This window comes from Seriola lalandi, unplaced genomic scaffold, assembly GCF_002814215.2.
Source record: "Seriola lalandi dorsalis isolate HSWRI2012SDOR001 ecotype SW California unplaced genomic scaffold, Sedor1 jcf7180002054182, whole genome shotgun sequence".
Lineage (NCBI taxonomy): Eukaryota > Metazoa > Chordata > Actinopteri > Carangiformes > Carangidae > Seriola > Seriola lalandi.
Genome location: NW_019524735.1, coordinates 17,451 through 33,773, shown reverse-complemented (window position 1 = coordinate 33,773; position 16,323 = coordinate 17,451). Strand labels below are relative to the sequence as shown.

The following is a 16,323-nucleotide window of genomic DNA, read 5'->3' as shown; positions in this document are numbered from 1 at the left end:
TCGCCATTCGTGTTTGCATACACACTCAGTGAAATAAGCATGTGCAGGAAATCAGACAATGCCTTTACATACACTCTAATGATATGGTTACTGTGAAATCCACTTATACCATACATGCAGCAGGACAGCACTCCTGAGTTCTCCACTAACCCCCAACCCTTATTTTGGAACCATGATTCGCTTATTGTAACAGACAGGCAGAGCGTTTTTCCTTCATGCATAAATGTGTCCAACTTTTAGAAATAGTCAACTGTAAGGTGTATTCCATGGTGTGGTTACAGGTGCAACAGAGTGCTGGGTCAGAGGTGAACCAGTTTACCCATCTGTAGTTTCTGTCATGCAAGAAGCTGCTTAGAATAGCATGTATACTAAGACCTGGTTATGGAAACTGGCTTTCTCTTTTACATGACACTTATTAGGGTACTTAAATTAGGGTACTGCAGAAATCTGACTGTAACTTTATGTATGTAAACGCAATGTTGGCTTAGACTAGTTTAACAAAACAAGTTCAGTGAGTCTGCTGATTGATTTTAATACTATATGGAAATAAATGAAAGTCAATGGATGTAAGAAAAAAATCTAAAACAGCATTCATTTGAAAATCAACAGGAACAAAAAGTGCAATGTACATGATTTGAGCTAAAAACACTTGTATGGTCCTTTACATTTCATGCAGCCATTTCCCACAAATCAATAAGTAAATTAGGTGTCCGTGAGAGCAATACTGACTCAGTTGAAGAAATATTTTAGGTTTCCTGTATGTGTTTTCTTGAGCATTTTATGATGAGGAGGTTGTAATTTAGAAACAAAGAACATTTTATCAGTTTTTTTTTTTTTTTTTTGTTATGCAGCAAGAGAGCTGTGGTATGTGATTTTCTCTGGTTTGACTCAATTAGGAGGAGAAAGCTACTTATTTAATACCAAGAGACCAACAAGGGGGTTTAAATAAGAGCCAGTGCTATATTAATCTCCATGCCATGAAATACAAATGACCTCATCCCACATTGTTTATCTTCTGAACATATTTTAAGGCATCACTAATGGGGAGCATCAGAATCTAGTCAGAATTTTTTCCTCCACACTGCTGTGCATTTCTCATCTCTTCCCCTCCCTATTATGTGAACCATATTCATATTTAGAATTCAAGCACCGTTCCCCCGAAAAGCATTTAGAGCTGTCGCAACATTTTAAGGTTGTAGTTCATAGACCTGTGTCTTTTCTTCCTTTCATTAATTCTGTAATGTATGGTAAGTGGTCTGATTTACTGCTTCGTGTTTTCTTACCACCTCTTTCTTCATTCTGTCTCTTGTGCTCGATCCTCTTGTTGTGTGGAAAAGCTTCAAAAAAGAGAGAAGACATGCAGGGCATACATGAAGGTATAACTACCAGGCTTTCCATGTTGCTTTCTCACCTCGATCCCTAACGTATAACCAGCAGCATGCAGCCCTGTCAGTCCCAATGTCCTTGATTGTCTTGTTACAGTATGTGCCTGGTGAGCCTGCTTGTACAAGATATGGCTGCTTCCTCATCTGACTGGGCTGTCTGTTCTCCTGTCATTCTGTCCATCTGAGGATGCCACCGTCAATATCTCTCCGTCTTTGTCCTACTTTCCCTCCTCTGTGTGCTATCACTTGTACATCTTTCTTTCATTTTTCTCTCTCCTCCTTTTCTTCCTCCCCCACTCTTTCTCTCTCTCTTGTCAGCTCTTTATGCGTTGTGTGAATAATTGCCTTCCCACGGTCGTAATTGCACCTCCCTGTCAACCAGAAGTGTGATCAAAGTGGCAGTGTGCTCAATTTTCACTTGCTTACATTGTACAATTTCTGGTTTCCCTTGTCCCCTTAGTGAAAAAAAAATCTCATTGCAGTTGTGTTTTATCTCTGGGATTAATTTCTGAGGTCATTAATATGTTTGTGGTCCATTCTGATTTTTCAGTCTCTCCCGCAGACACTTTGCTTTTCCTCTGCTGTAGCAGAGTTTATTTCCTTGGGTAGGTTCTGCTGAAAGACAAGGGCATGCTGTAAACACTCTAGAGGTGATGCCTTGCATGGCATAAAACAAATGATCAGATTTTGTATTTCTCAGTGGCTCATGTGGACTCTGTAAGTTTGGGTTGTTTTTCTCGAGGCCTCATTTTACTGTGAGAAAAGCGATGTATTTTCCTCAGCTGATTTACAAATGTGTTTTTAGCTATGCTAGTGGAATGGCAATATGAAGCAATGTCAGTTGGTTGGCTGTTTGGCTTATCACTCAGACTGAGACTGAAATAACTTAACAATTATTGGATGGATTGCCTTGAAATTTGGTGCAGACATTCATGGTTCCCAGAGGATGATTCCTAATGACTTTGTTGATCCTCTGAGCTTTCCTCCAGCCCAACGGTTTTCAAACTCTGATCCCACACCCCACCTTCCCTCAGACTTCCACCACTAAAAGTATGCCGAATTAACTATTAGCAGTTCCTGATGCAGTATACCCCTGAATGTACAGCCAACTGTCACTGGATTAATTTGACACTGAAGAAGACATAAAAACATGATGATTCTCAGGCAAGTTCTATTATAAAAGATGTATCTTTTTCTATGATTTCCAAGCAGATGTTGATCTGTCCTATCCTTAGAAAGAGTAAGTGAATCTAAAAATATTTGTATCATGTTTCTGTGTGAAGAATTGCCTGAGGTATACCTCAGAGGAGAAGTAGGAATCTTGACGCAAACTGCAGCAATCAGGCTTTAAAAGTCTTAAAATACCATAACTGCCTCTATTAGCTGTGTGTCAAACCCTCTGCTGCAGTTCTAGATAATAACCAAGTTGGCAAGCAGACAAATCAACAACAAATCAACAAGTATTGGATGAGTTTTAATTTGTCCAATACTTCGGTTCATGACTAAATACCTGCAAAACAAATGACATTCTCATCAGCCTTTCATGCTGCTTTGTGTTTGGTGTTAATTTGCGAATGTTAGTATCCTAACATGCTAAATTTAGAATGATAAGCGTGCGGAACATGAGCATGTTAGCGTTTGTGGCATGTTAGCACGCTGACATTAGCTCAAAGCACCGTTTGGCCTGTAGTAAGTACAGTCTCAAAGAGCTGCTAGCTTGTTTTTGTGTCACCGTTCATCGTCCACTGTTACTGAGAGCAGTTTGAGTGTTTGCTGGCCCTTTTCGCCAAGCTTTCACTTCACTATATGTTTCTATATTTATAGCGAGCCACAGGGGCTAGCACTCCAGTGATTTGTAAAGTGACCTCCACCCAGGCGAAAATTAAAGAGGATTCAATGAGAACACAGATTCTTTCTGTGTTAGACAAATTAGAGACAGCCACCCCCCCCCCTTTTTTTTTGGGGGGGGGGGGGATTTCATGGTTCCTTTGAGGATGGCTCACCAGGGGGGGAAGACCATTTAGTGTCTGTCTGGTTGTAATGGCTCCGACCCTGTAATCGTCACCACTCTCTCTCCTGCACACACACACACACTCTTAACTCCCATCATAGTCACAGCTCGCAAGCTTCCAGTTGCCTGCAAGGTCAGGGCTACAGAGATTGATTTCTGTGCTCAGGTCTGAGATATAAAGACACACTGAGAGCCCTCTGTCTGGATACAGTCATCGTTGCTGTGGTCAACGTGAGCTTAAACGTTGCGGTTAATCACATATTGGTGCAGACTTTGGTTGATCCCCCTTTCTTGTTATTCCAGGCAAACGGATAATCCTGTCTGTGGTCAATTAGTGTTTTGGATAATCATAGCTGTGACTAATTGGTACAGTGAGCATAGGCTTGTTGTGGTTAATTACCGTTATTGTGGTGGGGCTTGCTGTGGTTAATGACACCTATGGTTAAATTGTCACTCTGATTTATCACACCAAGGGCTGCTCTGGATCCAGAATCTTTGTACAACTGTCTGCCTTTGGTGGGATTTTAGAAAGTTAGTTGTGGCTTGATTGTGCCAGGCAGGAGTCATGAACTCACCCTGCCAGGGTCAAGGGAAACTCTTGTTTTATCAACATATGATACTTGCGTGGGTTTTGTGGAATGTTTTGCTTACTTACAGCTTATCTGAAAGCAGGAAATGAAAGGATTGCCATTGAAAACAATCAGACCCCCCCCCCCTCTCGACTTAGACTGCTGCTCTGGACATGGATTTCATGATAATGCCCCCCTTTTCTCCAGGAGAATAGTATTCAAGTCCATTATGGGCAGATCCTGTCATGGAAATAAGACCATTGTTCATGGAGATAATTGCTATTTCGGAAAAATTGCTGCTTAAAACCAGGAATTGAGAATACATCATTGTAGACAGCTATATTCAGTGAAGGAAAAGAAACATTTGGTTTGCATTTCTTTTCCCCCTCAAGCATTTCTACATTATTATTCGAAAAAGAAATTGGTCTAAAAGAGACTTCCTCAGATTAGACCTATTTTCTGTAAACAGAATATTAAACAATACATACTGCATTTTTCATCATCATTATTATTTTAGCTGCCCATGACTTCCTTGAACCCTCATATCTTCACTCGGAGTGATCTTGCTGTTGCTGCTGTCACTGTTGGCCATGCATGCCCTTTTAATCATTTGCTGCCCAGTCCCCACGCTTTGTTATGAAACTGAGGTTATGATGGGAGAAAACGGCAGGCTGACATTTCACTTGTCTCCATGGATACAGGCAATTGTGGACACTGTTGACAATCTCCTGAGGCCGGAAGCTCTGAAATCCTGGAAAGACATGAATTCAACAGAACAAACGCATGCCGCCACAATGCTACTGGATACCCTGGAAGAAGGGGCGTTTGTTCTTGCAGAAAACCTGATCGAGCCAGCGATCGTAAAAGTTCCGGCAGAGAATATCAGTAAGTTCCTCTACAATAACTATAAAATAGATAAAATGGCATGTATACATCTGTCAGTCACAATTTATCATGCTGACGGTTATTTTTCCTTTTTGGCTGTGCACCATGTCTCAGTAAAAACTTTTTCAAACTGAGTGGTAAAATTGGTTTCACAGTGATTTTTTTTTTTTTTTTTTTTTTTTTTTTTTTTTTTTTTTTTTTTTTTTCTTTTGTACCTGGACAACTGTTCCTCTTGAGGAATATAATATAAAAATGACTGCATCTGGCTTACATCACAATAAAAGATTAGTCTAAAAAAAAAACTAAGCGAATGTGCCCTCACAGGCAGTTTATTAGCAACACAATCTCATTAATTTATGTCAGCTTTATATTTCTACTCATAACTCTTTGTTGCTATGGTTATGGTCTCCCACTCACCCTTTTTGTCTTATACCTCATTGATTTTTAATCTTTTTCTTGCATAGTAAAGTCACCTCATTGAATGTGTGCTGCAAGATGAAGTGTCCAGACCTCTGGGGGAAAACAAAGAAACCAATTGAATGGCATAGTTCCATTCATACAGCACTCTGTCTATTCTCTCCAAGCCTTTCCCATTAAGGGGTAGTTAGCTAAGCTGATAAGGACTAGTTGCTCTGTCTCAACCAAAAGCACTGATTAATATATTGTGTAATATGCAGCATATTGGATACTTAATCACTGCATTCGGGCAGTTTTTACGAGCTTGTCGAGCTATCGCTTATCTGCCCATCAGAGATAATATTCCAGTGGAGAAACATAAATACAGTCAAATGACGTAACACATAACCTCCTAGAACATCTTATGTGACCTCCCCTGAAGAGTTGGAAAAAAAAAAATCTGAAAATGATTGTTTGTCTAATTAGCAGTTTGTTGAAGCCCAAATGGCACCTCCAGGCGAGCGTCAAGGGTAAGGCGAGAGGAAAGGGAGGTGAGAGCAAAGCAGGAGCTAAAAACTAGGCAGAGGGGGAGAGAGAGCAACCAGAGAACAATTCCTCATCTCCGTCTGTCAGAAGCCATCTATCTGAGGAAGTGCGGCCGTTTCTGATGGGAGGGAGTGTGCTGATACGTGTGTCCTCCTGACCCTTCAGTAATTTCACACATCAAAGGGAGCACCACCCGGCAGCTGGCATACCGGAGAGAGTGGCTGCAGGAATTTGGAGGATTTTCAGAGATTTGCTCGTCGAGCCAAGAGTTATCTGAACCCACAGGGGAAAGAAAAAGTAAAAGTAAAAGCTCAATGATATTTTTGATCCTATGAATATTTGACATTCATGCTGCAGTCGGCTGTGCGCTTGCATTTGCTCATCCTATATCGCCATCCTTGTTGTTATTTTTTCTTTTGCTTTTGCCTCAGAGGCATTCACAATCCCAACCAACAGCTTAGTGACATGTTTTTTTTAAGTAAATGACACTCTACGGGGTCTTGCTGATAAGATTGGGTTCTGTTTCTGGTACAATGAACCTCGAATCTTTACACATAACCCGCCAGGCATTAACTTTAGAGCGCTATTAGACACCACATACTGCTTTTGAAATGTTGGCTATGTGTATACATCTCTCTTTTTTTCTATCTCTCCCTCCTTCTCCTCACCTCCTACCTCTCTCAGTGTTGGAGGTGTACGTGTTAAGCACCGATGGTCAGGTGCAAGACTTCAGGTTTCCACAGACAAACAAAGGTGGAGCGTCTCTTCAACTTTCCTCCAACACGGTCAAAGTCAACAGCAAAAATGGTGAGAACCACACAACTGCTGCAAAAACATTTAATGATGTTAGGTTCTGGCTTTTCTCTACCTTTTTTGGGTTTGTAGGGTTTATTGACACTGATGGTTTGCAATCAAAACCTGGTGGACGAGTTTGCGATCGTTAATCTGATCAAGGTGCAAAAGTGTGATCATACAAAAAACTGATTCACCTACTATGAACATTTTAATTAGATGTTTTTAAAAGAATAATTTAACATTTTAATATGAAGTATTTCGTCTGTCTTACCTGTACATGAACAGAAATGTAAAAACAAGCTATGTATTGCAACTGTTGTTGTCAACTTCCCAAATTATCAGACCATTCCTTTTATTAGGATGTAATATCTCAGAGGACAGCTAGAAAATAATGGAGGAAATGTAAACCACATTTTTGTCTTTGAATAAAGATCATTTTAAAATTAAAATAAATCAAAATTAGTCGAAACCTTGCTTTCACTAAAATGAGACTAAAAGTCAGTAGCCACGCTTTTTTTTCCCTTGTGCAGTACCTCAGTTGCCCACTAAGGAAAAAAAAATAGCAGGAAGGCAAACTCAGAATTAAGTCACACAGCTCTTTAGTAAAACATTCTTCACTCAACAAACATTTTCAGCTATAAATGTTAAGGGAATTAAGTGCGGTGTACTAGAGAAGATGGCTAAAATGTTTTGGTGAATAAAACATGTTGTGCTAGAGAAAAGTTGTGTGTCTTATTGGTTCCCCCTGGTCTGCACCTCGCTGTTTGTGCATTCACTATGTTAGCAAGGTAGACTCTGGCACTCTCTTTTAATTCACCCATGGTGCAAATTGAGATTTTGCTCAACGCTGGCCCCTGTGCCCACTGGTAGTGAAACACTTATTACAACTGTGGTCTCAGATCCAGGAGCAGCCCATTAATGCTTGGTACATTCATATAAAACCACTGAATGAACACTGTATGCCTCTTTTTTTTTTTTTTTTTACTTTAATGGATGCTGTATGTCTGATGACTTTATTATTGCCGGTTACAGGTGTGGCCAAGCTGGTATTTGTGCTGTACAAACACCTGGGTCAGTTCCTCAGCACGGAGAATGCCACACTGAGAGGAATGGGGGACCTGAACAAACGTAACCTCTCCCTCACCGTCAACTCCCACATCCTTTCAGCCTCTATTACGAAGGAGTCCAGCCGTGTATTCGTGGCCGACCCAGTGATCTTCACACTGGAGCACCTGGATGTAAGCCTCCTCCTGAGACTCCTCCAGACCACACTATAGAGCTGGGCTGCACAGTCTCTTACAGTGAAGGGCAAATCCAGCGCTTTTGATATATTATTGTTGTAGAAAAACTGTAATCATGCATATTGTGCTATTGTGTCTGCACCAATCTAGACTAGAGGAGTTAGAGAAGTAAATTGAGCTTCTTGTGTGTCATGTTTTGCCTTGTGCTTTGCAATTGCCATAGCAACCCTTCTCACATTTCAATGCAGATTCTGTTTTTTGTTTATTTCTTTCATCCCCTTTCTTCCAACAATTCATTGCATTTAAATAATCTTAATTGCACAGATACAAATGTAAATGTATGTACGGTGATGCATATTGCAGAGCATGATTATATATGTTGAATCATTTTTTTCTCTCCCTGTGTTTGTGTTTTGTAGAAGGAGCACTACTACAACCCCAACTGTTCCTTCTGGAATTACTCTGAGCGGAGCATGATGGGATACTGGTCCACTCAGGGCTGTAAACTGCTGGAAACCAACAAGAGCCACACCACTTGCTCCTGCAGTCACTTGACCAACTTCGCCATCCTCATGGCTCATCGGGGGAATGTGGTGAGTGAGGAGTTTGTTGTTTTTTTTTTCTTTCTTTCTGTCTCAGTTAGTTGTTCCATTCTTCTGTCTCGCTGATAGATTTGTGCACACACGGCAAGAACAAGAATGGCATTTCACTGGAGATAATTAGATTATTGCTGGAGGAGAAGGTGAGGGCGTGAGGAGGAGGGGGTGGGTGGAGAAGAGGAAGCAGGCTGTCACTTTAAAAGAGCGAGACTGTGGATCAGGATAGGAAGTGCCGTACCATTATCAGAAGTAATTATATTTTACCTGTGGTCCGTGTCTAATATCCCTCTATGCATATGTCCCAGAGAATCATGGGAAAACGGTACTATAACCTCAGCTTTAACTTATGTTTCCACCCCTCTTGAAGTGGTGTAGGATCCATTTGGTCGCGAAATGCAATTACAATCCAATTACATGATAAATAGCATGTGTAGCAGGACCTAGCCAGTAATAAATGTGGAGGATAAGTTTGTGGTTTGTTTAATAATACGTCCCAACTCCTGAACTCTGTCCCTGTCATCTGTCTTAACCTCAACCTTAACCACAGCTTGAAACCAGAGCCCTGAGGCTAAGCTTACCCTCACACCAATTCCCTACACATCACCTCAACTGCAACTCCTGCCCTCAATAAAATTACAAATATCACAGGAAGAATTGCCTCACTGTCGGGCCACCATGTCCTTGAGTGATATTTTGCATGGTCAAGTCTGCTATTTTCACATTTTGCTTGGTTCCCATCTTGAATTGCGCTCAGTTTTAGATCTTTTGGAAGACGACGAAATGCGATTTCACCTCAAAAAAACCGAACCCACATGTGGACGTCACATCACATGGTTGCGGGTTCTTTGTGGCAACTTTTCAACCAATGTCCCTTTCTGCAACATGGGCCGCATAATGTGATCCAAGCATGTTCAGTCTGAGTGCCAAATGTCATCACGTATGAAGTTAATGGACAAACTCGCAAGTTTTCATGTCTGTCATAAATTAACAGTCAGCTGCCCATATGAACAATAAAACAGATTTTTGCTTGCTGTAATGATGCCTCCTATCTATACCGGCCATTAAGAGATTTCTTCCTAATGTGTTTTCATTGTAAGTGATGAGGGACAAAATGCCACCATGCTCTGTCTACGCAAAAATAAAGGCAATTCCAAAGTGTATCTGAAGCAGGAGGGCAGAGGCTTCAGCAGTTTGTGTTAGCCAGATCAGTAGGGTATCTTTGAAAGTTAGTCTTTTTAGTATGAAATCCCTTCTTTTCTCTACTATCCTTCTATTGCAGCTCGACAGGGAAACACAAAAATTTTATACTAAAAAGACTTTTTGACATTTTGAAAGATATTAATTTGATTTGAATTGATCAGAGCCACTAAAGATTCATACTACTTCAATTCATTTTTGCTCAGAATGAGAGCTGTGTTGGTGTTCGTCTGTCACTTACATTGAAAGAGCATGAGGATTGTCACTGTACATATGAGCACCTTTTTAAGGACTGAACAGTCCAGAAATGATCATTTTCATTACATCTTTGTATATCAAGGTTTCCATCAGGTCAGTGGTCTGTTCAATTCCATTTTATTTATACAGTGCCAACTCATAACGTAGACTATCTCAATGCACTTTACAGTGTAAGATCAAGACTTTACAGTATTATAGAGAGAAATCCAAGCGTGACCACCATGAGCAAGCACTTGGCGACAGTGGAAAGGAAAAAAATGCTTTTTCACAGTAAGAAACCTCTGACAGAACCAGGCTGCCGACCGGTTGAGTTGAAAGCGGAGAAATGGGGGAGAGAGACCAGGAACAGCTGTATCTACTGTTGTATTCAAACACCAAGTCAGACAGTTAACAAGTAAAACTGGTTGTTATAATGATGATAATAATAGTGAAATTTATCAGTGTAATAATGTTATTAACAACAACAGCAGCAATGATCACAGCGTCAATTTACACTTCGGACAAATATAGCAACAACCACTGTGTGCTTAAATGCCACCGATCATTATGACCTAACCATCATGAAGTATGAAGAGTTGAAGGTCAGTCCATGTGTACGTCTGTGTCTCTGCAGGGGGAGGGAAGCGTCCATGAGCTCCTCCTTACAGTCATCACACGGATGGGCATCGCCGTGTCTCTCGTCTGCCTCGCCATCAGCCTCTTCACCTTCTGCTTCTTCCGCGGTCTGCAAAGTGACCGCAACACCATCCACAAAAACCTCTGCCTCAACCTCTTCATTGGCGAGCTCATCTTCCTCGTGGGCATCAACATGACGGAACCAAAGGTACCGTTGAAATTGTACTGAGAGGGGGTTTTTAACTTTTTATGTTACTGATGAAGAGCCTCATCTACTGTGATTAACCTTTTTTAAATGCTTCAATTTGCCTTTAAGTGCTCTTGAAGTCTCCAAAAAATCCACCTTAGATTGAAATGTCACATATCTGTTCTCTGTCAGCTTGTTCTAACACTTTAAAATACATGATGCTCTGTGCATGATTTCTATACACAGTTCTCCTACATCATTTGGATCTTTGGAAACTTCGGGATCTTCACTTTAACTGAAAATAGAGATCTCTTTGTGCTGTCTGCTGGCTAATAATAACTAACCTTGCCCATTTAATGAATAGTTATGGCGTCAGCACCATTTAGGATACAGGATACACATTTTCAAATTCTCAGATGCGTGTTTGTATTCTTAAGACAAACGATTCTTCCAAATACATAATCTCTTTTGAGTTATTAGGGAAATGATTGATACAATAAATATGCCAATATTTTGGCCACATGGGAGCAGCACAATTAGGTGTATCACAAAATGATCTATTCATCACCACATATAGTTGATATGGATAACAAGTAAGCATGCAGTTGCTTATTTACGCGAACAGCTGACAGAGAAACACTAGCATTTATTTGAAGCTGTGTTTCTGTCTGCCTGATGTATGTAAGATAATATCCAGTCTTCTTTAGCTCCGTTTTGGACTCCACAAGCTCTTGGGGAAGTACCTTGATCCTTTAGCCTCTAAATGCTCCAATATGTTCTCCAGCTAGCTGCTGACTATGTCTGCGTGCTGTTTGGTGCTGGGCAGGTGGTGAAATGTAGGTTTCAACAAATGTTTTTTTGTTTTTTTTTCTCACTGAGAACAGCTGCCGGCTGTAGTTAAAAGCCAAAACTATAAGGTTGGTGGCCTTAAAACCAAAATAAGCTGAGAGATGATGAAAAGTTCAAGTGACCCTTTTGATATAAAGTACAAATACTGATGAGAGCAGCTTTAAGTAGAGCCACTACTTGATCCTACAAACATTGTAATCTGGCTAAAGTGGGCTAAAGTCACTTCAATTCAATTAACTTTTAAAGTGTAAACAAACACATAAAACACCTGGGTAAGTAGTAATAAAAAGTAATTCTTGGTAAATAGGAAAAAGCCAAATTCACCCCATTAAAAGAAACCTTGTCTCTTCCTGTCAGCTGGTGTGCTCCATCATCGCCGGCATACTCCACTTCTGCTTCCTGGCAGCGTTCGCCTGGATGTGTCTGGAGGGCGTGCAGCTGTACCTCATGCTGGTCGAAGTGTTCGAGAGCGAGTTCTCTCGCAGGAAGTACTACTACATCTCTGGGTACCTCACCCCGGCTGTGGTGGTGGGCATCTCAGCAGCCATCGACTACAGAAGCTACGGCACACAGCGGGCGTAAGTGTAGCATTTCTGCAAAGGCTCTTCTTTTGCGGGATAAAAATCAGGGGCATAAGTTCTCCCTCTTCTCCGTCGAGACACACCCACACAGCATGCATGTGTGTTCTAATGATAGTAATATCGCAAAGAGTAGTCCACCTCTGCTCCTTAGCAAATTTACACCCAGTCATTGCTAAAAGAGGATGATGTGAGCAAAGCAACATTAATGAATGCGCGGGCTAGCTGCACTGGCGTGCTGGGTTTTTATTCTTTACATGTGGATAATTGCTAGTTAAAAGTTTATGCACTTCCTCGGTGGTTTTGATCCACGCAGGAAGCTTTATGATTTGTAAGACTGCAGTCCTCTAATTTATGGGATTTAGGTAAACTGCCTTTTTCAAACTCTGCTTCACTGCTATTTTTCCTCACTTCATTCCTGTTTCCTGGTGATAAACACAGACCGAGGTGCAACTCATTCTTGAACTGTCTTCATTATATTGTTTACTGTTCGGAGTCTTAGGTACACGCCGTCAGACATCACACATTTGTAGACATTTGCAGACTGTGAAGTCATGAATCCAACAACCATTGCCTTTTAGACTGCAGCGTCTCTTGGCGTGAGGCCAACACTCCCTCAAAGTCGGGTTTTCTTCTCTGTGGTCAGAAGAGTCTCTATTCTGTTGCTGTGGCCTATCATCCAGCCGGCTCTCCTGCGCCCTGATCGATAAGACACAACTTTGTTTTGGCAGTGAGATGATTTAATGAACTGAATATCACCTTTTGCTTCCTGTAGATGCTGGCTGAGGGTTGATAACCATTTCATCTGGAGCTTCATTGGGCCTGTAACCTTCATTATAGTGGTAAGTTGTAATTTTGCGCACGTGTGTTATAACTTTTTTTTTCTTTCTTTTTCTCTCTTTCAAAGAATAGCTTTGAAAACAGTTTATAGATTTTCTCTCTCTCTCCGTGCTGGCAGCTTCTTGGCTCTGCTTTCTCAGATCAATTTGCATGAAAGGAAAGTGGTCCCATTATAGCTGACACGAGGACATCAGTGTCCACTCAGCTATGAAATCCTCTGAAATCGGAATAGGTGAGCGGCAACAACTTAAAGCTGTTTGGTCCTTGCTGTACATCTAGAGAATACTCCCTTCCTGCAATCAGGAGGAGAAATCGTCTCAGGCATGAAGGTCATTTGCTCAGTGGGAAAACAAGGGTGATGGTGAGGGGGGGGGGGGGGGGGGGGGGGGGTGAACATGGAAGTAATGAGTGGGTGGGCCAGACAACCATTACCACAGCTCATAGCCCTGCTGAGGATCATGACACGTCCCCAGCCAATCGCAGCACACGGACATCTCCATCTTCACCTTTTAATATTTCATGTGGTGCGCTGGGTGTTCACAATGCACATAGACACAAACACAACATGTGCAGGAATGCGTGAACACACAGTCCTGAACAAACACACACGGTATATCCATATAGCCGCATACGGTAACACACATGTAAATCTGTCCATAGGCTGTAAATACATGAAAATCCAGGGGAGGTGCTGCGTCAGCAACGCTTGTTTTTGTGCTGTATTTTGGCAGAGAAGTGAGAGACCTGAATATTGTAGAGGACGGCCCCTTGGAGACCAGGCGTGAGGGCGGGCGGGGGGGTGTCCACATGCAGTTTGCCTCGGCTTTCTGCAAAGTGCCTTGCTGCCTTCTCGCCTTGCTGTCCGTCCGCCCGTCCGTCTGTCTCATCAGATCTGTGTCATCACTTGCAGCTGTGTTAAATGCATCTCCAGCCACTCGACTCATGCGGACGTAAATCGGCCCCAGTGGCTGAGAGACAAAACTCGGCATTAGCTGTGATCTAAAAGCCTCTTTCTGTGTTCTTAGCCACTCCTTTGCCTTCCATCGTTCCCCCCGCTGTTGTTGGTTTCCATCTGCTTTGCGCAGACACTCTTCGTTTCCATTTAAAGAGCCTTTTCTGTTGCCTTGTAGTGTTTCAGAATGCATCCATGTGGGATAATAAAGAGGATCTTTGTTCTTATTTGCGAATGAATTGAAAATGAAGTCGTTTATAAGCTGAGAGAACTACATTTGGATCATTATGCTTTGTTTTCTTGCCAACTTGTGCTTTTTTTTTATTTACCATTTATTTTTCTTCAAGTACAGATTGCTAATGCTTGAAAAATGCTGACTTAGAGCAGATATGGGATATAACTTTTTACTAAAATAAAAATCTGGATGTACTTTTTTCCATGAATATTTACAGTACTGTATTTCAAAGGTTTAATATGGTATTGGACCAAATTGAAGCGCATCTCCTTCCTTTCCCTTGGTGACGATGAGCCCTGCAGTGCTTACATAGAGACATCCTGAGAGCATGGAAACCTTTCTGGATGTATGGCTTGAATCACTTAAATGTTTTTCCTGGCCTCAGTGAAAGTTGTTTCTAAAATATGGCCCTCAGTTCTGTGCTTTCCTCTCGGTATTTCTCTGCAGCTTTATGCCCATCGTGCATCAGATCTGCTTGGACGTCATCAGATATACATTCTCGTATTTGATGAGGATTTGCACTTCGAGATTGAGTATAATGTCAAACAAGAGAGAGGGAAGAGAAACTCTCAGTGCAGCTTATGTTGAAGGCCAGAGCTGTGTGAAGTAGACCAAAGCAATAACCTCTCACTGTTGTTTTTCTCCTTGGAAGTCAGTGTACTTTATGATCTGAACCAAGGCATTAAATTTTCATATTCCTCTTGGTAAAGGTATGCTGGTGTTGACGCTTGATATACAGAGCCAAAACCACCGTAGATTAAGCAATACTCTGAGTCAACGTGAAACATAACAACTGTTGTTGGCAACTGCTAATGAAATGTAACTGAAAGTACATTTACTCAGGTTCTGCACTTGAGTACAAAATTGAGGAACTTATTCTTTACTTGAGTATTTTCTATAATCAATTTAATTTAATTATTTTATGCAAAAACAACAAACATGTTATGGTTGCAGCTTCTTAAAGGCGAAGATTTGGGGTTATTGTTTAAAAAAAACATTGTGAAGGTTTCACTTTGGGTTCTAGGAAGTCAAAAAATTTTCTGAATATTCACACATCGGGAAAAAAAATCATCAATTGCAGTCCTATATAAAATAAAATCTGATTATACATTCAATAAATACTTTTACTTTGGTAGAATTTTAAGGATTTTCACTTGTAACGGAGTACTTTCACAGTGTGGTATTATAGTACTTCTGCTTGAGCTCCCCATGCCCTCTCCTCCCCTGTTAGCAGCAGAAATCAGATGCCTTTCTAAGTGCAGTCTGTTAACCCTGATGCGCGTCTGTTTTGACAGGTCAATGTCATCTTCCTGGTGGTGACGATGTACAAGATGGTGAAGCATTCCACCTCCATGAAACCCGACTCCTCCAGGCTGGGGGGTATCAGGTGAGGGGTGTCACTCAAGGAGATTAGGTGGCCGACCTGTGGTCTGAGACTCTGTGTGTGTGTGTGTGTGTGTGTGTGTGTGTGTGTGTGTGTGTGTGTGTGTGGGAGGCCGTCACTTATGTGTGAAAAAGAAAAATAATACGCGCCATAACTGCTTTTCTCCTCCCTGAAATTTCAAAAGCTTTCTCTTAAATCCGACCAGACCAATAATTTTCCCTTTCAGATGTTATTTTAGTCCGTAGGTGGTGCCTTTTTAGTTCATTTTATGATTTCAGTATTTGCACTATGTGGGGTTATATTGCCCTTTTTATTTCATCATAACTGCATTTCTGACCTTTGGTATCTTTTTGCTCCTGTGCTGGCATAGTTTACAGACTTCCTTGGAAGATGGACTCAACCCCCCTCATAGATTTAACGATGGTAAAAACAGAGTGCCCATCCCCCGCATTTCCCTGATTCCAGTGGGCTGCATGTGCTCAATAAAAAGACATCCCTGGCCATTTCTGTGCCTGGATTCTTGTTCAACAATATGTCTGAGTTCAGGTCAACATATGTTATGTGGGCGTTTGATTTTTAGGCAGCCACTCTGATTTTGGTCCAAAACCAAAAAAGGCATTGAGTTGGCTGTGAGGCTTGTTTTCCGCACACAGAAAACCTGCATTTCTTTGCATTTGGATGCTGGATTTCACACATTATCTTAAGTAGTCAAAACTCATTAACTGCTCTTAATCAGGGTACTACCTCAAATCTGTGTTTAGGTTGTGTGTCAAATGTGGTAACTGTGGGGGGGGGGGGGGG

At 41.4% G+C, this 16,323-nt stretch overlaps 1 protein-coding gene across 4 annotated transcripts in view; it reads left to right on the top strand.

Moving 5' to 3' along the window:
• The window catches only part of LOC111653273 (adhesion G protein-coupled receptor L2-like), a 129,234-nt gene that overhangs the window by 103,150 nt on the left and 9,761 nt on the right, over window positions 1–16,323 (top strand). For 3 of the 4 annotated variants that reach the window (XM_087173336.1, XM_087173335.1, XM_023403780.2), the window contains 9 exons: window positions 1,338–1,376; window positions 4,667–4,850; window positions 6,477–6,599; window positions 7,620–7,825; window positions 8,248–8,421; window positions 10,496–10,705; window positions 11,891–12,111; window positions 12,887–12,953; window positions 15,434–15,525. In XM_087173336.1, coding sequence (XP_087029462.1) covers window positions 1,338–1,376; window positions 4,667–4,850; window positions 6,477–6,599; window positions 7,620–7,825; window positions 8,248–8,421; window positions 10,496–10,705; window positions 11,891–12,111; window positions 12,887–12,953; window positions 15,434–15,525 — 1,316 coding nt within the window. The remainder of the gene's footprint in view (window positions 1–1,337; window positions 1,377–4,666; window positions 4,851–6,476; window positions 6,600–7,619; window positions 7,826–8,247; window positions 8,422–10,495; window positions 10,706–11,890; window positions 12,112–12,886; window positions 12,954–15,433; window positions 15,526–16,323) is intronic. The other variant, XM_023403787.2, reaches the window with a different exon arrangement.